Source organism: Lycium barbarum, chromosome 10 (assembly GCF_019175385.1).
Source record: "Lycium barbarum isolate Lr01 chromosome 10, ASM1917538v2, whole genome shotgun sequence".
NCBI lineage: Eukaryota > Viridiplantae > Streptophyta > Magnoliopsida > Solanales > Solanaceae > Lycium > Lycium barbarum.
Genome location: NC_083346.1, coordinates 117,158,838 through 117,183,053, shown reverse-complemented (window position 1 = coordinate 117,183,053; position 24,216 = coordinate 117,158,838). Strand labels below are relative to the sequence as shown.

Below are 24,216 nucleotides of genomic sequence, written 5' to 3'. Positions count from 1 at the left end.
TTTTTAGTATATCTTCTTTGTCGTCTAATTTATCGTCGCTCAAGGTTTTCAATTATTAGCTTCCGCATGACGCCTATTATTTTCGAACCCAACAATAATCACGTACGATTTGAAATTTAGTAGATAATAATTTTGTCCGTCTATCCTTTTGTATTTAAATGTCAAGTTTTTATCTCAATATTTGATCATTGCCACTTATTTTTTGCATGAATACACTATTGCCACCGCAAGTTTCATATTTTAAAGAGTTTAAATTGGTCATGATAATAAAATTTGCAACACTAAAGAATAAGATAAATAATCTCAAGTTTAACTTTTATATACATAAATCTTAAAATTCTTTACATTATTGAGTCATTCAATAAATAATTACAAATAATAATCTATAACACATGAAATTAATAATTAATAATCTGTATAATGAGACAATTAATCTATGATATGATTTTGAAAATTCAACATGGTCCTAAAACTTCTTCTCAAATAATAAGTACGATATGAAATATAGTAGACAATAAATTCGTCTTTCTTCTTATTCAATTATGAAGCTTTTGTAGGAATCTAGTAGCTCAGTTGGTTGACTACTTGAACTTTCACCTTATTGGTGAGGGTTCGAATTCCCACGTTATAACCCCCTCCTCTCCCTACCCCTATGTAATAACAAAAAAAAATTAAAAAAATAATGAAGCTTCTAGACATTTGCTTTCTTAATACAACTCTTTTGCTTAACTAAAGAAACATTTTAGTACAAACAATTTAAAACACAAAAGTGGATTTCACAATTCGTGTTCTCAGGGTGTTCACATTGGAACTTCATTAAATTCGAATTCTTGCAGAAAAATTTCATATGAAAGATTAAAGCACTACTTAATAAATGCGATTTCACATTCGGACCATGAGCCCAAAACTTCAGAATAAATAATTTTTTTTTTTCGTTTCTCACTCGATATTCAATTTTTCATATTGAAACCCGATTTAAATTTAAATTTGTGCCAAAATTCTTTATATTGAAAGTTAAACCATTAAAAAGCTCCCTAATAAATGTGACTTCATATCCAACTATTGAAGCCGCAACCTCAAAATAAATTAATAGTTTCACATTCAGTATACAATATTTGTATTTGCATTTACGTATAACAATTTCACAATCAAGATTAACACACTCCTTAATGAATCCGACGTCATATTCATATCAAACTTCGCAATATATTAATTACTACTATAACATTCGGATAATAGGAAGTCTTTAATTGGTCGTCCATTTTCGCCCTCTAGTTTCCCTCCTTAAAGCGGGTTTTCTTATTTAGTTAATTTTTTATTTTTTTTCCTTGTTCCCGCTAAATACGAAAAAAAAAAATATATATATATATATATAAAAGGGGAAGAGAAATAGAGAATTCATCAAATTAACCAAAGCTAACCATTTAAAGCCGTCTCTATCTTTAATTAATTCATTGTCCATTTTTGTCCTATGGTTTCCCTCCTTGGATTGGGTCTCTCATTTAGTATTCCTTCCGTCTCAAACTATTTATCGTTTTAAAAGTTTAAAATAAAATTCGCGAGTGAAATTTTATCATTAACGGAGATGACACATAAATAAAGTAAATATTTAATAGAGAGAGATTATAATTTAGACATAAATAAGGATAAAGTAGTCAAAATCTTTCCCTAATTAATCCTTCGTCCCGTTCAAAGTAAGTATCGGTTTTTCCCTTTTCACGCTCTTTAAGAAAACACCAATTCCTTAAAAAAACGGGTATTTTGACTAAACTATCTTTAATTAATAAGACTCTTGCTTTATTTATTGCTTTGAGTAAAACAACACGTACCCAGTATAATTTCACCGGAGATATTTATTTCTTTGAGTAAATAGGGCAAATCTGGAAATATCAAGTTAATTCTTTTTTGATTGTATAAGTGAACACTTATTTTGAATCAGAATAAAAATAAATAAACAAAAACTAAATGGACAAGTATTTTGAACCGGAGGGAGTAACTAGTGCTCACTCTGTCCCAATTTATGTATCACTTTTTTTTTTTAAGTTTGTCCCAAAAAGAATATCACATCTTTATAGTTATAAACACTTTAACTTTATGAGATGTTTTTTAGCTTATTATGAATCAAAAAAATTCTTTTATAATTTGTGCCTAATCAAATAGTGTCGCGGATCGAGTATAACATTCAGATAATAGAAAAGTTTTAATTGGTTGTTCATTTTTGCCCTCTAGTTTCCCTCCTCGGAGCGGGTCTCTTATTTAGTACTCCTATAATCATTTAATAGTAGTATCTCCGGTTTAAAAAGAGTATCCACTTAATTTTTATTTTTTGGTTAAAGAAGGTATTCACTTATCAAATCAAAAAATAATTAATCTTATTTTTATAGATTTATTCTTATTAAATATTAAGTGATTAAATTTTAATTACTATTTAATTAGGGGTAATTAAATCAAATTATCTATTTTTATCTTGGAGTTAGTATTTTTTTTAAAGCATGTTAATGGTTAAATAGACACTCTTTTTGAACCGTAAGGAGTAATTTGCAGGATTGCCCTTCGCTGTGGTAGTCTTTAATTTTTTTCCCTCAAATTGGTGGTCTTTAGCTTTTGTCTTTCGTTAAAAATCTCTTGGTTTCGGGTTCGAACCCCCGCTCAATTAAATTTTTTAAAAAGTTGGCGAGGTAGAATTTGGATTCGCAAGACAGAGTTTTCAGTTTTGCGAAAATTCCTTTTTCTTTTTATTGAACTAAGATTCGAACAAAAAACCTCAAGTTATTAAGCGAAGGAAAAAAATTAAAAACCACCGATTTAAAGTACAAAAATCAAAGACCACCCCAAATGAAGGACAATCCGCGCAAAAAAATAAATAAATTATTAATACTACTATTTACTAGTATTATTTTTCCCTGTTCCCGCCACTACGAAAAAAAAAAATTATATAAAGAGGGAGAGGGAAAGGAATTAATGAAATTAAATAAAAGCCAACCATTAAAAGCGGTCATTATCTTTTGTGTGGCTTTCAATCAATCCCTTACTACTTTCTTCCCCCATTTGTTTTTTCACCTCTCTCTCTCTCTAAAAAAAAAAAAACTCTTTCTCTCTCTTTCTGCCTTTTCTCTCCATCTATATCTAAAAGTATTCCACTGTAAGTTTATTTTATTTATTTCTGCAAATCCGAAATTTTCATTCAAAACCCTAAGTTTTTGAAGAATTACACATTCCCCCCCCCCCCCCCCCCCCCCCCAACAAATGTATGTGTGAAAATACAGGTTTTTATATGAATGTACATGTAGAGTTTCTTGTAATGAATGTGTTTGAATCGTATCACCGGATTTTTCAATTGAATCTATGTTTTTATTTTTCGAATAGAATATATATTTTTTAATATATTTTCTGATCTGTTGTGGAAATGTTCACATCTTACCTGTAGAAGAGTTTGTTTTTGTTTTTGTTTTGTATAAATGTACTAAATAAACCCTAACTTTTGATGAATTCCACATTTTCCCCAAATGTAGCTTTTTTTTCTTCCTGTAAAGATTATATGAATGTACATGTATACTTTATTTCTAATGAATGTGTGTGAATCTTATCACCGGATTTATCAATTGAATCTCTGTTTTTATTTCTTGAATAGATTTTTTTGTTTAATATATTTTCTGATCTGTAACTCACTGTAAATTTGTTTTTTTTTTCTTCTGCTAATTTCAGATTTTAAAAACCCTAACTTTTTGAAGAATTACACATTTTTCCCCATATGTGTGTGAAAATGTAGTTTTTTTTTTCTTCCTGTAATGATTATATGAGTGTACATGTATATTTTTTTGTAATGAATGTGTGTGAAATGATGTCTCCGGATTTGTCAATTGAATGCATTGAATTTCTATTTTTTCTGATCTGTTGTAGAAATGTTGACATTTTACCTGTCTCTTTTTTATCTGCAAATCCGACATTTTTCATTCAAAACCCTAACTTTTTGAAGAATTACACATTTTCCCCCAAATGTATGTGAAAATGTAGGTTTTTATATGAATGTACATGTACGATTTTTTCTAATGAATGTGCGTGAATCGTATCACCGGATTTGTCAACTGAATCTCTGTTTTTATTTCTTGAATAGAATATGTTTATATATATATATATATAAAAATTTGTGATCTGTTGTAGAAATGTTGGCATTTTACCTGTAGTTCACTGTAAGTTTGTTTCTCTTTTTTCTGCAAATCCGAGTTTTTCATTCAAAACCCTAACTTTTTGAAGAATTACACATTTTCCCCAAAATGTATGTTAAAAGCTGGTTTTTTTTGATGACTTTTTTGTTGTGTTTGCAGAACAATGAATGTTTATATGAATGTGCATATTTAATTGTTCTTAATGAATATGTGTGATGCATTGAATCTCTGTTTTATTGCTCGAATAGGCTATTTCTAAAATTTTCCGATCTGTTGTGGAATAGTTGGCAGTTTACCTGTAGATTAGGGTTTTGAAGTATTTATTTTTGTTTTTGTTTTGTAAGTCTGGTTTTTAATAAATGTACTAGGTTGGAGGAAATGTAGGTGAGTGTAATTAATGTGTTCAGATGTCATTGTAGTAGAAATAATTGAATTATTCCACATTTTTTCCGAAATGTATGTGAAAATGTGATTTTTTTTGTGACTTTTTGTGTTTGCAAAAAAAACGAATGGTTATATGAATGTACATGTATAGTTTTTCCTAATCACCTGATTTGTCCATTGAATGCATTGAATTTCTGTTTTTATTGCTCGAATAGGCTATTTTATCTTAAAAAATAATAAATAAATAAATAAATTCTGATCTGTTGTGGAAATGTTGACATCTTACCTGGAGTTCACTGTAAGCTTGTTTCTCTTTCTTTCTGCAACTCAGAGATTATCAAAACCCTAACTTTTGAAGAATTCCACATTTTTTCCGAAATGTATGTGAAATTGTAGTTTTTTCCCTTCCCTTTTTGTGTTTGATTATATGAATGTACATCTATAGTATTTTGTAATGAATTTGTGTGAATCGAATCAACGGATTTGTCAATTGAATGCAGTGAATATCTGTTGTTATTGCTCGAATCGGCAAGTGTTACAAACTTCTGATCTGTTGTGGAAATGTTGGCATTTTACCTGTAAATTATGGTTTTGAAGAGTTTGTTTTTGTTTTGTTCGTCTGTTTTTAAATAAGTGCAAACAATTTCTGAGGGCCATCGGACTGGGGTAAAACCCTGAATTAACCGTGGTGCACTTGCGGGAAACTCCTTGCCGAGGGCCTGTGCACTCCCGGGATTAGTCGGGGCTCAAAGAGACCCGGACACCCGGTGCTTAATCAAAAAAAAAAAAAAAAAAATAAGTGTACTAGGTTGGAGGAAATGTTGGTGAGTGTAATGAATGTGTTCAGATGTTATTGTAGTAGAAATAATTGAATTTATGGTTTATGTAAAATAATTTTATAATTTATGGCAGGGCAATCATGAGCAACGAAGAAGAGAAAAGGTGTCCTCTTTGCGCCGAAGAGATGGACTGGACAGATCAGCAGTTTAAGCCTTGCAAATGTGGTTATCAGGTCTGAATTATTGTTTTTTTTTTCCTTTGAGAATTTCCTTCTTTTTTTGTTTATTTCAAATTCTTGTCTTTCTTTGAGTTTGAACTGAAATACAGGGAAGATAAGGCCTATGTTTTTTTTTTTAAACTGAAATATCAGATCTTTTATTATTTCAATTGTTCTGATTTGCAATTATCTGGTGACTTTAGATGACTTTTTACACCTTTGTGCTAATTTATGTAGATATTTGTTGAACCTGGTTCAGATTTCATGTATATAACATGCGTTTGTATTTGTATTTATTCATTAGAAGCCTTGGTTGGCTATTTCCTAGTTTCCTTTTAATTGGAGTTATTGAGATCAATATATGCTTCTCTATATCAATTGAATGGCTTAGCACATTTAGTCATGAGAGATACCCAACTGTAATACCTCATACCCCAAAGAAGCCCCAAGCAGTATTTTGAACATGCCTAAAGCTTGAAGCCATGCCTTGGAGGTGATTTAACAATTCATTGAAATGATACTTGTGACGGATTTGTTACTCATTACTTCGAAAAAGAAAAGTGTGACTGAGCTGTTTAACTGCTAATCAGATGCAAGTAATGTTCTCTGGAATCTGTGACTTATGTGACATTTTGGGATAGCTAGCTTTGTTTACGTTGTGGTTTGCTGGCTTTGGCACAACTTTGGTGCCATCATATAGCATCAGACTCTTCTTTGTATAAAAATCATGCGACTGCTATTGCTTCTTTGTTCTCTTCCTATTGCAACATGCTCTTTTCAAGTTGATTAACACGATAAAAGATTCTTTCATTAAAATATATGATTTGGTTATACTCAATGGTATCATTAGTATTTAGAAAATGGGAGACAGTTCAGCACTTCAGCTGGAGAAGGACCGCTAATATGCAATTTTTGTTTTTCTTTTAGACGAATATGATATTGAGATCTTTCCCCGGGATGCGATTGGTTTCTGAGATCACTTCCGGTCCTAAGCTTTTTATTAGTTAGTCCTGCTAAAGCCCCCACCCGATGTATTTTCTTGAAACAACGACCCCAGTAAAGCGACATAAGGACTCCTTACTTGTATTTCTTATGTAGTAATTCAAATTAATTCTTATTTCTATTTATTTTATTGTTTATTGAACTAAGCAAATGTTGATGATTCATATTTAATTTTTGGTCCAATTAAAAATTTCAGCTGTCTAAAGTTAATTGAAAGTATAATTGGATATATCATAGCTATCACACTTCCAAGTAGTTGATGCTGTCGTCACTCTTAGGTATTGTTGGAATCTTGATAAGACGGCTCACTTGATAATGTGATATTTAAGGAAGGAATGCTAAAATGTAGACTTTCAAATATATCAAATGTTTTCTTTTTGTGGTTTCTATTTAACTTTTATTACTACAGGTGTGTCTTTGGTGTTGGCATCACATAATGGACATGGCAGAAAAAGATGAGTCTGAGGGACGATGTCCTGCATGTCGAACAACATACGAAAAGGAGAAAGTTGTTAGAATGCAATCAAATATTGAGAGGTTCCTTCCCTTGTGACTAATTTACATTTTATGGTCCGTGGAAACAGAATAACAGACTGTTAGTTTCAAACAGGGCAGGGAACAACAATGCCAATAGGAAAAGCAAACAACAACCAAAGGCAAAGCCAAAAACTAATGAAGTCAAGAAGGATCTCACGAATGTTCGGGTCATTCAACGTAAAATGGCATATGTGATTGGACTGCCTCTTAGTCTTGCAGATGAAGATGTATGGACTTATTTTCCATGTTACGTATTGCTAGTTTCTTTTTTTTTTTTTGGTGAAGCAATTGGTTTTGTTAATTCTCAATTTTCTTGACCTTGTGATTATAGGAAAAAATCTTCTTGTCATTTCTCTACTGATGATTCGTATTTGTTGAGCAGATTTTACAGCGGAAGGAATATTTTGGGCAATATGGAAAAGTTACTAAAATTTCTCTGTCTCGGACAACTGGTGGTGCCATCCAGCAATTTGTTAATGATACTTGTAGTGTGTGAGTAAATGATGCATGTCTTGGTTATCTTGGTCTGTGTAGGTGTTTATTACTGAGAGATTTGCTCTTATTGGCTCTTAGTTTTCCTTAGATTGTGGGACTTCATTTTTATTTTTGTCTAATGTTATTACCTTAAAATGTTCACATTACTACTTCAAAAAAAAAATGTTCACATTACTACTTCAAAAAAAAATGTTCCCATTACTTCACTCTGATTGGTTCTTGTTTGTATCTATTGCTATGTTAAGGTCAATATTATTTATGCAATAGTTTAATGTCTCGGTTTTCTTCCTATTTGTCTTGTGGACAATCATTTTTTTGTTGCTGCTGAAATTGGGTTCATACTCGGCACGATCTTAGTGCTGCTTCATCAAGAAAATTATACCTTTTTCTATCAGTTTTCTTTTTGCTGAAATTGCCACTCTTAATAACAACATAAGGTTCTAGATTGTAGAATCCTTTCAATTGTAGGTGCTTGCACCCTCATCTATCTTATGGTCCAGTTAATCTTTGGGTTAACAATTATACTCTGGATATATATATATATATCATTTTTTAAAAACTGATTTTAGCTTTGGGATATGTATTTCTGAGCATTTGTAGTATAGAAACTCAAATCACTGAACTCTTCATGAAGAAATTTTGAGGTTATATGTAAGGGTTGGTGGATATTACTAAAGCTCATAATGGTTAACTTGTTATTCGTTTCTAATTATCTAACAAAATTCAATTGGAATATTGAAAGATAATAACTTTTGATTGTATCAGTAGTTGAGACTTGAGAAAGGCGAACTGGTGGTGTTTAATTGAATGGCGGCCTAGCCATGATCAGTAAGAGGCTAGAACTATTGAAGTTATTAAAATACTTAGTTGCCGAAACTGCAAGTGGGGAAGAATACAAGGTTTGATTGAATGTTTCTGTTTGGTTTTTGTTTCGTACTATGGAAGTCAGATTGTTGGACTCTTGGTTTATTCAGATAATCTTGACAGTTTCATATACTTGTGCATTTCCTGAGGGTGCATAATTTGCTGTTCAATTTTGGATTGATTGCATCCCCCCCCTCGAAGGATTGTCATTCTCATATTTGGTCGCTTTCTGTTTGTTTGTTTTTTTGTAGATATATTACATATTCAAAAGAAGAGGAGGCCGTACGGTGTATTCAGTCTGTACATGGTTTTGTTTTGGAAGATAGATATTTGAGGTAAGCATCTACCCCTTTCTTTCCTTTCCTTGGTTGCATTTTTTTTTTTTACACTGTGAAAATGGCCTATGCAGAGCATCATTTGGGACTGCGAAATACTGCCACGCGTGGTTGAGAAACACGGTATGGACCGTGATCTGTTTGTGATCACTATTCTTCTCCCTTTGTGAGGGCATGTTATAGTTTACCAAACAAATGAAAACCATTGTTGACATACTACTTTTTCTTTTGCGCAGCCTTGCAGTAATCCTTCTTGTCTATATTTGCATAGCATTGGTGCTGATGAGGATAGCTTTGGTAAAGATGATGTAGCTGCAATTCATACAAGGTATTAAAGATACAAAACTTCCCTCCAATGTAGATGTGCCATCTCCCTTTAAAGTGCATATGTGATTTGAGGTTAAAATTGAGAGAGCAGTATATAACAGCATCGCCTGTGATAAATTAAGCTATCTTATTTTTCTAGTGTCCTCTTTTGGGTGGGATGAAATATGGTGCATAAAAGAAAAATCAGTTTCTAGGTTTTGCAGTACTAACTAAATCCGTAAATCGGTTTCAATCTAATTGGTGTTCTGCAAGCTTTACATGACAACCTGGTGTTCCAAGTATCTGATATTCCAAGTATCTGATATTGATACTTGGTTGACAAGAATGATGTTCCTGTTGCACCAAATTAGATATCATTTTGGTCAACTTCGTGGTGCTGAAGGTCTCCTGAATGTCACTCTGCACATGCTAATATCCAGTAACACATGCCAATTATTGCCTTTTACCGTAGAATGAATATATTATCTTCCCTGAGAATTGATGAATGCCAACCTGTTAATCTTCTGGGGTGAGATCATGGAAGGATCTGCTACTGTGGATAAAAAAGGAGGAGGCAGTTCGCATTTGCCCCCATTTCCATTTCTGAATATATGACTACCTTGTATTGGAAATTGACAAGCTTTAATTTCTTGCGCTAATTGAACGTTGACACTTTAGATAATCAATGATTTCTTTTGAAGGAACGCCCTGCAGTGTTCTAGTGGACATCAGGGGTTCCTGAAGCTGATATATTTCTATGGTTGGCCTAACTGAAGGGTTTTATGTAATGGTTGCTTTGCATAATAAATTTCTCCTGGGTATAGTCTAATAATTGGTTTCATTTTGTTGATTATACAGGAATAGAGTTCAACAAATTGTTGGTGCCACCAGTAATATGACGAACCGCTCAGGAAATGTCTTGCCACCTCCAATTGATGAATTATCTAGGACTGGCTTTACATCGACTGAGACATCTAGCATTAGAAACGCAGTAAATGTAAGAAACCTTGGTGTTTAGTTCTGTTTGTGGGTTAATTCCATTAGCAAATTTTCTGAACATTTAGTTCCATTTTCAGCACAAAAGTTGCTGTAGTTTTCTTTAATAGACTATACTGATTCTTTGGCTTGAACTGCAAACATGTTCATCGAATGCTTTTACGTGATATAGGATGCAGCACATGATACAGGGAATTACAGTAGCTACATGGCTCATGTAACTCCACATGATAAGGAGGGAGACGCTGGTGGACCAAACAGAATGACAACTTTTGTCGATATAGTTGGACGGCCTAATAGTTCTGGTGCAGAGAGAGATGGAAATAGCACTGAAGATTGTAGGATTTTGAATTTATCTTCTGACCAATCTTCAGTAACCATTAGCAAAGATAATCATGGTCATGAAACATATCCTGATGAAACTTTGTTCAAGGTTCCATCTTCGAATCACATTGTCAATCATCTGCAAAACCAAAATTCTGTTGACTTTTCAGATGAACCATTCAGGGAAGATTATACATCTTTTGACGGTCAAAGACTGGAGGATTCAAATAATATGGATCAAAAGGCTTTTCTTATGTCATCAGTTTCTGCTCAATCCACAGAGAACTCTGGTGGTCATTTATTAGTACATAGGTCATGTAGTCCGAGTAGCAATGGAATGGATTATGGAGCTTTACATAATCAAGTGGATGAAGCTTCTCTGCCAGTTTCATGTGTAACTGCAGTATTAAATGAAGGATTTCATGACTTGAAATTCCAAAGTTCTGTCAAATCTGATAGGGTTTACAGAAGTTCTACCTCATTCTCCAATGAAGAAATAGTAGAGCACCTACGGAGGATTGATGGTGATAACTTGACTAACTATCAAGATTCATCATTCAATGCCGTAGAAAGTACCATTATTTCAAATATTATGTCAATGGACTTGGATTCATGTGATGATTCGACGGCTTTGCATCGTAGTTTTGCTGGCTCATATGGTGAATCCGTTGGGAAGCATGGTGCTTGGAACTCTTTGCACAGCGACCAATCAGGGTTCTCTTTTGTGAAGCAAGATGACTTTTCCAGGCAAGGAGGTGATTTAGAGTCTTCTTTTAGAAAAAATATTTGTCAGATATCAAAGAATTCATCCAACCTTCAGGATTTCAGAGAGAACAAGGAGCATTATGTGCACAAGGCTCCGTATCAAAGTAAGTGTTGGCAGGACCTTTCCTTATTGTATCTAGTAAAACAGTATTGGATTTAACTCCATTTCAACCAAAAAGAAAACAGCCATTTAGCTACCTGCATTTATCTTTTAATGATTTTCTTTCTAGCGGCTTTCCAATTTATATTACTTATATCTGATATATAATGGAATTGTGCAAATTCAGTAAAGAATATTATGGATTTGGGATCTTCTAAACTGTTTGGTTTCACTGCTGCATGCACCTTATTTTTCTGGAATTTTAGATCTAAGTTTTATTGGAATCAGTTTGACCCTTGCTTATCTATAGGTTCTCCATTCCTTGATTGTTAGAAAAACCATGACACTAGCTTCAATTCCTAGCTTTGCTTTGTGTTGCGGAGGTGTGAGAGGCTGGCTATGGACGGTTTTAGAAGAGGTAGAGGTAGGCCGAAGAAGTATTAAGGAGAGGTAATTAGACAGGACATGGCGCAGGTCCGACTTACCGAGGACATGACCTTAGATAGGAGATTATGGAGGTCACGTATTAGGGTACAAGGATAGTTAGTAGTTGAGTGTTTTTTTTTCCTCACTTGCATACTGGTAGTTGTAGTATTACTCTTGTAGGCCCTTGTGTTTGATATTAGCTTGCCATGTCTTGTTATACTGCTTTGGATTGCTTGTTCCTTTTACTACGTCGTCCTATTATCTTGAGTTATTACTGCTTATTGTTACTGATACTTTTTCAACTCTCTTTGAGCCGGGGGTCTATCGGAAACAACCTCTCTACCCGTCAAAAGGTAGGGGTAAGTTCTGCATACACTCTACCCCCCCAGAACCCACTTGGTGGGATTTTACTGGGTATGTTGTTGTAGTTGTTGCTTTGTGTTACTGTGTTATTGCTTTCAGTGAATATATACAAAAGGTATTTTGTCATAGTTGACGAGCTTTCTGGCTTATGTTTGATTGCTACTCTTATCACTCAAATAGATAAATACGCTAATATAGCACAAAATAGCTTGAAAAATAGTGTATAATTGTCCTTGCTTTGGTATTTTGCTCTGAAGAGTCAAGGGTGAAGAGATGAGTTTTCCAGGCTTCAAAATGTATATAACAATGAGGAGGTACAAAGGGATGTTATGTGTATATGTGCATTTCCTCTGACCTCTGTAATTTAACCTGACTGGGTGCTGTACCATAGTGTTCTGTTTCATACTTCTGAGCATCTTTATAGTAGAATGGTACATTAGTGAAAAAATATTGCAGTCGATTAGGTTTCATATACTGAAATCTCTGAGCTGTCTAACAGTCACCAGACCAAAAGTTTCGGCTCCACCTGGCTTCTCAATGCCCCATAAGGACCTGCTTCACGGTTTTGCCTCATCCGATGAAATAGGAGGAATCCCTCACGCTCTCTCTGGTAACACCCACATTTCAGTTTCTCACAGTTGCATGATAAGCTGTGATTTGTTGTGAATGAAGTTATTCTATAGTTCTTATACCACTATTTCTACAGGAGGTCGTTTAGTAAATAGTTCTTCATCGAGTTTGCTTCACACACCATCAACCGGAAGCATTAGCAGTGCAGGTGATATTGATTTTGTTGACCCTGCCACATTAGCCTTTGGAAACGGCAAGCCAACAAATGGTTTTGAAATCGGGGCAGCTTGTGTGCCACAGAGGAGAGGCTTTGAAGACGAGGCAAGGATCTGGCATCTTATGCAACAGAAATCGAAATCTTTAGATCAAGGGAAATTTTCTCAATTAATTGCTTCTCAAACACCACCCGTGCATCAGTCACGACGGTTTCCTAGTCACGGTGGGGATGAATATTTTGGCCCAGATGATATATATGGCTTCTCGTCAAGGGTGGTGGATCAACATCAAAGTTTTAATCCATCTTCCTATTCACAACAAAAAAGTTTCGATCCATCCTATTCACAATTTACACAGCAAAAGCTTGCGAATGGCCACATCTTGAATGGTTTCCAGCACAATAGTTTGGACGATATCCATCGTAGTAATGAAGTGAACAGCATGACACAACTCCAGACAAATGATACATTAGGTTTCAAAAAATTCTATGCTGGATATGGAGATCTGATGTTCCAGGCCCCCCGGTCTGGCGATGTATACACCAGAGTATTTGGGATGTAACTCACTGATTCTTTTAAAAAAATGAAAATGTCCCTAATTACTTTGTTGCCTGTGTTTGCAGAAAATTATAAATATGTTACTAGTAATTACTACTTGCCTGGTATTGGCTATTTCGGGTTGAAGTGTGGAGGGAATTCAGCCAATTATGTGTTTCTCATTTTCCTATCATCCGTTAGCTGATTAAAAAGCTCACTTATTGCATATTATGATCCTTGAGTGATAAAAGTTTTTTGAGTGAACGAAAATAACATGGAATTCATTAATTGATTGGTGCATATATCGGGTGTTGGTGAATTTTTCCTAGCCTAACCTGTATCACTTTCTTCGTTTGGATTATAGTTACGCAATCGTTGTTCATTTTAGTCTTTGACCAAATGGACTAAATTTTGTCCAGTTATCTGATACAAAAAAAAAAAAAAATCAAAATAATCCGTCAAGTCAATGAGCTTTTTATGAATGCACAAGCTCTCTAATTATATAATGTTTCTAAAATATTTAATATTAACCCCAAAAAAGAGGAATATGCGACATAAATTAGGGACGAGGAGCGTGTATTTTCTTGTCTTAGATTATTTTACGCTCAAAATTTGTGTTTATGATGCTTTCATCAGCTCTGGCCAACATCACACACTCACAATTGCACAATCATAGTCTTCGGCCTCTTCAACCAGCCGCAATCACCATCTTACAACAGTCATCACTAACTACCAGCTTTTAGGGTGATTCATCAAAGAAATAATTTATACAACACAATGTAAAAATTCTTTAATATTTTATAATATAATACTATTATTACTTTTATGAATACAGTCAAACCTCTCTATAATGGCAGCGTTTGTCCGAAAATTTTGTAGCTGCTATAGTGAGGTGCTGTTATGTATGTATATTGAGATTTCATGTTTGCATCTCATTTAGCTGTTATAAACAAAACTACGCAAAAAAAATTATTTTTCTGTACCTTTTATGTTATAAATGAAAACAAAATACTTATTAATTTTAAAATCTCAATTGATTTTCATATTCCATTAATTAAAAGTTGAAGCGACTAATAAATCCATAACTAGTTGTACTGTACCGATAAAGAATTAAAATCTAAAGAACATATGCCTTTGAAATTAATTGAAAATTTAAATACTTCAAGTTTGACGTAAGAATTTTACAATTGTAGGTTGTTTCGTAAATTCTAGTATCTTAGTGCTTGATAAGATTCCTAATGTAGACTCTAGAAATTGAAAATGGAATTAAAATGCAAGGAATTAAGATAAAAGCAAGGCCCAATTAGTAAAGGAATTATAGGCAAATCTAGGTATATTAAACCTATACCTTCCTAATTGATTTCTACTAATGAACGTATACTAATTGACAATCAACAATGAAGCGCCTCCAATGCCACTCTCTTCATGAACATCACTTGCAAGTCCTGGAGCTCTTTGGCTTGGCTACGAGGGAAAGGCCTTGAAGGAATGGTGTCTATTGGTATCATATCGGTGCTAATATAACGTTTGAATTGACGAAGAATTTTGTCCAAATTTTTAGCAAAAAAGAATTTAATAACTTTACTTGATGATTACCATAATAATTTTAATATTTTATACATAATATATTTGTTACACAATATTTGAGTGTGGTTATTATAAAGAGACAATTTTACAAAGAGTGTACCGCTATAATGAATGCTACTGCTATTATAGCAATGCTGTTATAGAGAAGTAAAATATAACATGAAAAATCGGTTTCCGAAAAAATCAGGTTGTTATAGTAAAATGCTGCTATAATGAATAACAATTGAGGTTTTTATCTTAGTCAAACACTATAATTAAAAGATACTTAAAAACACCTAAAATAGGTCAATCCAAACATACTAGTAATTAATTATCTAATGTTCCAAGACATTTTTAACATTTACAAAAACAAACGCAACACCTAATTAGAGAGGGGCCAAGTGTAGATAGCCCATAGCCCATAGCCCATATATAGCCCAATTTACAAACGTAGGTTCCATTTCTTCTCCAACTCTCTCTGCCGTCCGATCTCTCTGTGTGTTAACTCACTCTCAAAACACCAAGCTTTTTTAATCCCATCATCATAAAGCCCGCCAAATACAAAAATTAAACGTCTTTTTCTTCTCTACTTAGAAATCAAACGAACCAAAATTCAAAAAAAAAACAAAAAAAACAAAGATTCTGATCCGCCTGTAAGGTCAACTATCAAGTCAACTAAGGTTAGGTCATACAATTAATGTTTTTCTATTACTCAATTTGTTTGTCTTAGTTTCCTTTTTAGGCCGTTTATAAAAAAAAAAAAAAGAATCTTTCCTTTTTTGGCAAATATTTTATTCTGACTTTACATGTTTAAGCAACCTGTTTGAATTGTTTAGGTGCTTCTAAGTACTTTTATAGTGGTTTTTTGGCCAACTCTTTGATTCTAACTTTTCATGTTTAAGAACCTGTTTGGATTAGGTGTTTTTAAGCTAAAATAGCTTCTAAGCAATTTTATAGTGTTTGGGTAAGATAAAAAAGTGTTTTTAAGGCAATATTCCTAACTTATGCTTCTAAGCCATAAGTTATAAGCCCGTCCAAATAAGCTCTAAGACCATAAAATTAAAGGACATTCTGGTACATTTTGCACATCTTAGTTTAAGACCACAAGATTCAAATTCTTAAACTTCGTGCCAAGTTGCAACCAGAAAAACCAATTGAAATGGAGGGAGCATTAATTTTCTTAAAAAATTCTGCTTAATAGTGTATTTTTTTTTTTTTTTTTTTTTTTTTGTGTGTTTCAGGGTTTTTGAGTATGGCGGAAGCTCCGGCGAGTCCAGGAGGTGGTGGAAGTCATGATAGTGGTGGTGATCGGAGCCCTCAATCGAACGTGAGGGAGCAGGACAGGTACCTTCCGATCGCGAATATTGGTCGCATAATGAAAAAGGGATTGCCTACTAATGCAAAGGTAGCTAAGGAAGCTAAAGATACTGTTCAGGAATGTGTATCTGAGTTCATCAGTTTCATTACCAGCGAGTAAGTGTTATATTTCCGCGATTTGAACTTTTATGTGTTTTAAGTGTTAGTAACTGGGTTCTAGATATAATTTTTGTACGTATTTAGTGAATTTCATAATACAAATATGACATTTGAACTAAATTTACTACGTTTAAGAACACATATGTCGGCTTCTAGCTCCGCACTAGCATGCAGAGGGAGATGTAGAGTACTAGAGCCGGGTTCATCTGAACCCAATACTTTCGTCTCGGAGTATAAATTTATGTGTAAAAATATTTAAATAGTAGATATGGACCCGTAACTTTATAAATACAATGATTTCAATGCTAAAAACCTTTAAGGTTGAACCATAGGGTTTAAATTCTGGATCCGCCTCTGGCTGCATATTAGGAAAATCAACATGCTCCCATACCCTTGGGATTGATAATGGAATAAATACAGGTGGGTATTTCGTATAGTGAGAGCACACCCAAGTGTTTCGATGAAGAGAAAAGAACTAAATAGTCAGAGTGATAGTATACCCTAATGGCCTAATCAATACAAGTCAAGAGATTTAAGAGCTTCATATACATAAGAATTTATTGGAAATTTGATGTATTGTTCATTGTGAAATTTGATGTATTTCCTATAGTGACAGCTCATCCAAGTATTTCAATGAAGAGAAAAGAACGAAGTAGTCAGCGTGACGGTATACGTTCGTCAATACAAGTCAAGAGATTTAACAGCTTCATATACATAAAGATATATTGGAAATTTGATATATTGTTCATTGTACTTGCAAATATTTGTGATGGGGTTGCATCAAGGATCAGCTCTTAGTCCGTTTTTATTTGCCTTGGTGATGGATGAATTGACGCGGCAAATTCAAGGTGAGGTGCCATGGTGTATGCTTTTCGCGGATGACATAGTCCTGATCGACGAGACTCGTAGCGGAGTTAACGCTAAGCTGGAGGGTTGGAGACAGACTCTGGAGTCTAAAGGGTTCAAGCTGAGTAGGACCAAGACAGAGTACTTGGAGTGCAAGTTCAGTGAAACACCTCAAGAGGCTGGCGTGGAAGTGAGGCTTGGTATCCAGGTCATCCAGAAGAAAAGTAGTTTCAAGTATCTTGGGTCTATTATACAAGGCAGTGGGGAGATTGACGATGATGTCACATCGTATTGGGCAGGGTGGATGAAATGGAGGCTCGCTTCCGGAGTGCTATGTGATAAGAAGGTGCCACCACAACTTAAGGGCAAGTTCTACAAAGTGGTGGTTAGACCGACTATGTTGTATGCGGCGGAGTGTTGGCCAGTTAAGATCTCTCACATTCAAAAGATGAAAGTTGCCGAGATGAGAATATTGAGATGGATGTGTGGGCACACCAGGAGTGAGAGGATTAGGAATGAGGCTATCCGGGACAAGGTGGGAGTGCCTTCGGTGGAAGACAAGATGCGGGAAGCGAGACTGAGATGGTTTGGGCATGTGAAGAGGAGAGACATAGATGCCCCAGTGCGGAGGTGTGAGAGGTTGGCCATGGATGGTTTCAGAAGAGGTAGAGGTAGGCCAAAGAAGTATTGGGGAGAGGTGATTAGACAGGACATGGCGCAGTTACAGCTTACCGAGGACATGACCTTAGATAGGAGGGTATGGAGGACTCAGATTAGGGTAGAAGGCTAGTAGATAGTATCGTTTATCCTTTCATATTAGTAGTCGCATTATCGCGATATAAGTTCTTGTGCTTTGATTTCTGCTACTATATGTTATTTTCTGTACTTTGATTATCTTATTTTATCTATGATAGCTACTGCCCCTTTGCAAACTGCTTCATCATGGCTTAGTCGCTTTCGTTATTTTCATTTTCATATCGCTTTGAATTTTTTGGCTTTATCTGACCTCTTTTTATGCTTTCTATTGAACCGAGGGTCTTTCGGAAACAACAATCCTACCAAGATCCTACCTTGGTAGGAGTAAGGTCTGTGTACACTCTACCCTTCCCAAACCCCACGTTGTGGGATTTCACTGGGTTGTTGTTGTTGTACTTGCAAATATTTCAATTTGAAGGGGTATTCTTGAATGTCTCAGTTTATATTGCCATGATTTGAACTTTTGGGTTCTAAATTTTAGGATAGTGACATTAGTTGTTAGTAACTGGGTTCTAAATTTGGTTTTTGTACATATTTAGTAAAGTTCTTAATACAAACATAGCATTTGAACTAAAGTTGCTGGTTCGGCCAATTCCAGCTCTGCCTTTGTAATATTAGGAAAATCAACATGCTCCCATACCCTTGGGATTGATAATGGAATAAATACAGGTGGGAATTTCGTATAGTGAGAGCACATCCAAGTGTTTCAATGAAGAGAAAAGAACAAAATAGTTAAAGAGTGACAGTATACACTAGTCAATACAAGTCAAGAGATTTAATAGCTTCATATACATGGGGATTTATTTGAAATTTGATGTATTATAGTTTGTTGTACTTGCCTATTTTTAAATTTGAAGTGGTATTCCTGAATCTCAGAGTTTTATCTTCTAGAACACTTTAGTTGTCCTTAGAAAATATCTCGGAGTATCTTTTTTGGCGACACTAAACTATTAATATTTCACTTTATCGTAATTGTTTTTAGTTTCTTTATCCATATTTTTGTTATTGATGCTTAGAATTATTAGTCTTGATCTTGGACTATGCATACATATCTGTATTTCTTTTCCATTTGCACCTTTCTTCATTAAAGCCCACGCTTTATTTGCGCTTAAAGCCCCAACGGGCCTTAGAGGTTTTTCCACTTTTCACCTTTGATAATGCTGCTCACTAAAGCTCTGAACTTGCTTCCTTAGAGTGTTGATAGCAAGATTTTGTTAAAGAACATTCTCCATTTCTAAGGTCATAGCCTTCGTGGTAGCTTCATCTTTACCTACCAAATAGAAGGCCTGTTCAGGAAGACCATCTAATTCTTCGTAAAGGATCAATTAAAATGCTAGAAATGTTTCTTTCTGCCAGACCAACATACTTCCCTAGAGAACTGGTAAATACTTCTGCTACGAAAAAGACTTGTGATAAGAAACACTCAATTTGTCGCACTCTTGCGATGAGTAAAAGATCCTCTTCGGATAATTCGTCCAATCTAAGTCTGGAGACTTCTTTGCATCTCTTTTATTTAACAGTACGTAGAAACCCCACCTCTAGTGTTTCAGAAGAGGAGGTTGTTTGGCAAGTGTTTTCAAAATGCTCAAAATAATTACAAACACTGTCTTGTTCTTGTTTGTAAAATTTTGGAACTCATAAATGGAGAAGCACAACTAAATTTACTTCACGTGAACATTTCAACAAATGTAGCAACTCATTTAAGGGGTATCCATAAGCACAGAAAACATGTGCAGAAACATGGTAGCAAAAACTATTTTCAACAAATATAGCAAATCAGTTAAGTCTTATCCATAAGCATAGGAAACATGCAGAGAATACGGTAGCAAAAATACTAGAACCGCACCATATGTTGAAACTCTTTAGGATTACTCTCATGGCCAAGAAAAATAAGCCTTAGAGTCTTGATGGCGACACTGAAGCGCCCATGAAGCGAGGCGAAGTGCTCAATATATTTTGCGCCTCACTTCAGGGCTTAAGAGCACCTTTGACAACACTGTTAGGGAGTTGCGAAACAGTGAAGCACACAGCTCCCTGTGGCCAATCCCCTATGTGCTTGGCCTATTCCCAGTCACTGCTTCTCATTATCCCTCTTTGCATACACCACTATATCCTTTCTATAAGAGCCACGGGAGCACTGTGAAGACCTGGAGATAGGACTCTGAGTAATTTGATTTTAGAGCGGAAAGAATAGAAGGGAGGAGGAATTGATGATTAGTACTAATGGGCTAGAAACTGCTTTTATTTTAATGATGCTGTTGAGAGAAACAGAGACAAAAGGGGGAACAAGAGAACAATAAAGGCTGCTGTCTTTCTGTCCTCCGTAATTACATAGTTTACAACTACCCCAAAAGTAAAAATCTGCTATTTTTTAAATTTCCACCCTTCTTCTTCTTCTTCATGGGTTACAACGTTCAATTGCTGCGGACTTGCTCTTAGCTTCTATAATGGTCTTTTTTTCGAATTATTCAGCAATTTTGTAAAATTGGCCCTTAAAATTTTGCATCTTTTTGGGTTTTTGTTTATGGTACAATTGATTCGTGAGCATAATAAAATTGCTAATGTGTGGTTTACAGTTTTCTATTGCTATGCACTTTCTCTTAGCTTCTACATTGGTCTATTTTTCCTTTTCTTTTTGAAGTATCCTGTTCTTTTGTTCTCTTGGTCTTGAAATATTCTATGTTTCCTATTGATTGTACAATTGATGATACATGCACACAATCTTCTATGCTATGTCTTTTCTGCTTTATTTTTTCAAAGCATGCAACAATTTAATTCAATTTGGTCTTCAAATATTGCTACTTTTTACTCATTCTTTGCCCTTTTGTTTTATCTACAATTGGCAGTGTAGGGGTGCAGCATTCCATTGCTGCTCAATTGCTCAATATTGGTCTCCCTGTACCTTTTATTTACCAAATTAATTAACCTTATTGGAATTTGAAAGAGTAAAAGTATTGTTGGTGAGGGCCTAAGAGGTGAGGAAGAGAGGCTGCATGAGGAATGGAAGAAGAGAATATCCGGAGGCATTTGGGGGAGGGAGGAAGAGAAGAGGGGAATTATTGGGCCTACTACGGGTGAAGGAAGAATTTGGAGTAGTGTACATCCACATGTAAGTCCACGTAGCTTAAAGCATAGCACCAGCTGAGATTAAATGGTCTAGGTTGAGGTCAGTTGGCAAAGAAGGGCAAAAATGATACAAAAGGGTAACAACAAGGGTATTCTTGTTGCCAACTTTCAAGGGGGGTCAAAGCTAAATAATATCAAATAGTTGAGGGGAAAATTTGGACCTTTTCCCTAGTTCTTATTGATGTATAACATAGTAAAATAAAAATTCCCCATATAACAAAAATGTTTGTCTATTTTTAATTTTTTATTCACTCTGTGTGTTATTTTACTGTATTCTTTCTTTAGATCAGATAATTTTTTTCCTGATATTTTACTCTTTCTACGGATACAAATATTGCTGTTTTAATGATCAAGGTGTAAATTCCAATCCAGCTATATCCGCTGAGTCTTTGAGTGAGGACATGTGTATAACTGTATATGTTAATATATGATTCCAAATTGAAATAATGTTAATAAATAATGGTTCTGGAATAGCAGCTTTCTTTGAACTTAGACACTGACATTTATTAATCGACATGGAAGTTGTAGTTTGTGGTCTTGCATGTATTTAAACAGGTTTTCTGTTCTTTTACAGGGCAAGTGACAAGTGTCAGAAAGAGAAGAGAAAGACGATTAATGGAGATGATTTGGTATGGGCACTGACCACGTTAGGATTTGAGGACTACATTGAGCCACTAAAGGCCTATTTGGTTAGGTACAGAGAGGTAATTGCAGTTCCTCCTCATTTACCGATGACAAATAAGCTTTGCTTATATGAAGAGTTCTTGCACGCCTGTTCATCATTGACAACTAAAGAGAGACAGAATAGTTTTTTCCGCTCATCTGGAATATTTGTTGGGTATTCGTGGTCTATATGAACTTCCTTGCTGTAGTTTTGAAAAACTTCTAATTTAACCCAATATCCAATTATCAACTGATCAATCTCTCTTTTCTGGTGATTGAATTATTCTATTTGCTGGGCTATGGGTTAATCATGGCATTGCAGATGGAGGTATGCATTGCTTCCCCACATCAATGATATAGAGTTGCTTATTGTCTTTACCTCTGATATGTCACTAGCTATGCCCCGGGGGATTGTTTCTAATGTCAGGGAGACACCAAGGGATCTGCTAGGGGTGGAGATACGTCTGCTAGAAAAGATATAGTTGGAGGTCAACTTGGTTCCAGTACGCAGGTAAGAGGGTACCAAACTCTCCATTCACCATGTTCTGATATGCCTAATCCTTACAGAATTAAGTAAATAGGTGTTATTATTTTGACATCCTATTTTTCGTGGGAAAATGGCAGTTTGTCTATGATGGGTCTTTTACACAAGGCTTAGACTATGGGAACTCCCAAATGTGAAATTCTGAGTAAGTGCTTCTTCATTCTCTCCCTCCTGTTGTAGGTGTTCAGATAATTAAGAATGACTTCTGTCAGAGTAAGTTGTCATAGTAACGTTGCTGCTCACTTTGTTTTCTTTTTTGTCTTTATTTATAACATCTCTTGAGTGAAGAAAATCATTTTGTTATCATCCTCATATTAATTTTGATTTTTCTATTTGAGGCTGATTAGTTCCCGTGTGTACCCTATGAAGTCCCACCTTTTCTTCTCCACTATTGTTTTATATATGAGGTGCACATGGAAAGATTTAAAGAAGAAATATTTGCCTTTTACATTGTTTTGAAGTACAATTTGCTTGAAGTACAAAATATTTTTTTCTTAGCTAAACCTTCTTTCTTCACTTCCTCCGACAGTAGTGTTGGATGTCCCGTTTAAAAGTTACCTTGGATCTAAGAGCTAGATAAAGGCAACAACAACAACAACAACAACCCAGTGAAATCCCACAACGTGGGGTCTGGGGAAAGAGCTAGATAAAGGCATCTTAAAATATTGTAATTTTAGTGTCCACACCATTTTGTGGGTAGACATGAGCAATAAAAGGATAGTGATTAGTGAAGTAAAACAAACATAATATATGTAGGGGTGTTATTTTCCAGTTATGCTTACCAATATTTCATAAAAGAGTCTTACCTGGGCTCTTCTTTATTCAGTTTGCTCTCCTACTGATTTTTCTTTAAATAAGTAAACAAGCAATAAAGGGCTCGAAGTGAAGTGCTGGCTATAAGCTACAAAAGTATATATGTTCCATATAAATCTGGTAAGGAGTTTAACAAGTCGAGTAAAATGTCTATGTAGTATACATCTTTACTATACACCAAAAAGCTAATATTTGCAAGCAGTTCTAGTTTGAAGAGATATACTGTAACAAATACTAGGTTCAAGTGATTGCAGAGAAGACTATAGTTCGGACAATGGGTGGACTAAAAATAGTGTTCATCGAGTTTGCTACCTACCAAAAAGGAGGGGAAAAGAAAGTTTTATGTTTTTTTGGGGGATGAGGTTTCTACCTTTCAAAAGCATGTATTAAAGTCAGATATGGTTGAAGCATATTTTTGGGAACTACAATTGAACGGCAGCTTTTGAACGCCTTTATGCTGAACTAGAAAAGAAAGGAGGGGATCAGAAATTGTTCAGGCTAGCCAAGGCGAGGGAGAGAAAGGCACGTGATGTGGATCAAGTGAAGTACATCAAGGACGAGCATGGCAAAGTATTGGTAGAGGAGACTCTCATTAGACGGAGATGACAGTCATACTTCTCCAAACTCTTGAATGAAGAAGGCGACAGAGACATTGTGTTGGGAGATTTAGAACATACAGGAAGGCGTCACGATTTTGGGTATTGCAGGAGTATTAAGGTTGAGGAGGTTAAGGGTGCTGTTCGTAGGATGCGCAGGGGAAGAGCGACCGGACCTGACGAGATTCCTGGGGAATTTTGGAAGAGAGCAGGCCCAGCAGGTTTGGAGTGGCTGACTAGGTTGTTTAATGTCATCTTTAAGACGACAATGATGCCTGAAGAATGGAGGTCGAGTGTAATGATCCCTCTATACAAGAACAAGAGAGATATCCAGAGTTGCAACAACTATAGAGGTATCAAACTGCTAAGCCATACTATGAAAGTGTGGGAAAGGGTGGTGGAGATGAGGGTGAGGAAAGGCGTGTCTATTTCAGAGAACCAGTTCGGA

General features: G+C 35.1%; 2 protein-coding genes across 8 annotated transcripts in view; both read left to right on the top strand.

The window, feature by feature from the left end:
- The first annotated feature begins 2,981 nt into the window (after nt 1–2,981).
- LOC132616048 (uncharacterized) lies at nt 2,982–13,550 on the top strand. Of its 3 annotated transcripts, none has more exons than XM_060330652.1 (12): nt 2,982–3,142; nt 5,463–5,562; nt 6,959–7,086; nt 7,160–7,313; nt 7,469–7,578; nt 8,697–8,780; nt 8,855–8,903; nt 9,017–9,108; nt 9,945–10,083; nt 10,255–11,275; nt 12,560–12,670; nt 12,767–13,550. In XM_060330652.1, the coding sequence occupies exons 2-12, from the start codon at nt 5,470–5,472 to the stop codon at nt 13,405–13,407; spliced, it is 2,622 nt and encodes an 873-aa protein (XP_060186635.1). In that variant the 5' UTR covers nt 2,982–3,142; nt 5,463–5,469; the 3' UTR covers nt 13,408–13,550. The 3 variants fall into 3 exon arrangements, with proteins under 3 accessions (XP_060186635.1, XP_060186636.1, XP_060186637.1); XM_060330653.1 differs by lacking the exon at nt 2,982–3,142 and adding an exon at nt 3,309–5,374; XM_060330654.1 differs by lacking the exon at nt 2,982–3,142 and having other exon boundaries at nt 7,150–7,313.
- A 1,836-nt stretch (nt 13,551–15,386) lies between these two features.
- LOC132613700 (nuclear transcription factor Y subunit B-10-like) overlaps nt 15,387–24,216 on the top strand; it is a 36,189-nt gene continuing 27,359 nt past the window's right edge. Inside the window, exons 1-6 of one of the 5 annotated variants that reach the window (XM_060327882.1) lie at nt 15,393–15,628; nt 16,190–16,421; nt 21,727–21,856; nt 22,138–22,143; nt 22,243–22,326; nt 22,440–22,504. In XM_060327882.1, coding sequence (XP_060183865.1) covers nt 16,201–16,421; nt 21,727–21,856; nt 22,138–22,143; nt 22,243–22,326; nt 22,440–22,496 — 498 coding nt within the window. In that variant the 5' untranslated portion in view covers nt 15,393–15,628; nt 16,190–16,200 and the 3' untranslated portion in view covers nt 22,497–22,504. The other 4 variants (XR_009572056.1, XR_009572057.1, XM_060327880.1 and 1 more) reach the window with 4 other exon arrangements.

Coding starts and splice junctions, on each gene's coding strand:
- LOC132616048 (XM_060330652.1), top strand. CDS start 5,470: ATGAGCAACGAAGAAGAGAAAAGGTGTCCTCTTTGCGCCGAAGAGATG. Junction 8,781..8,854: donor TTGGAAGATAGATATTTGAG/GTAAGCATCTAC, acceptor TGGCCTATGCAG/AGCATCATTTGGGACTGCGA. Junction 10,084..10,254: donor GCATTAGAAACGCAGTAAAT/GTAAGAAACCTT, acceptor TACGTGATATAG/GATGCAGCACATGATACAGG.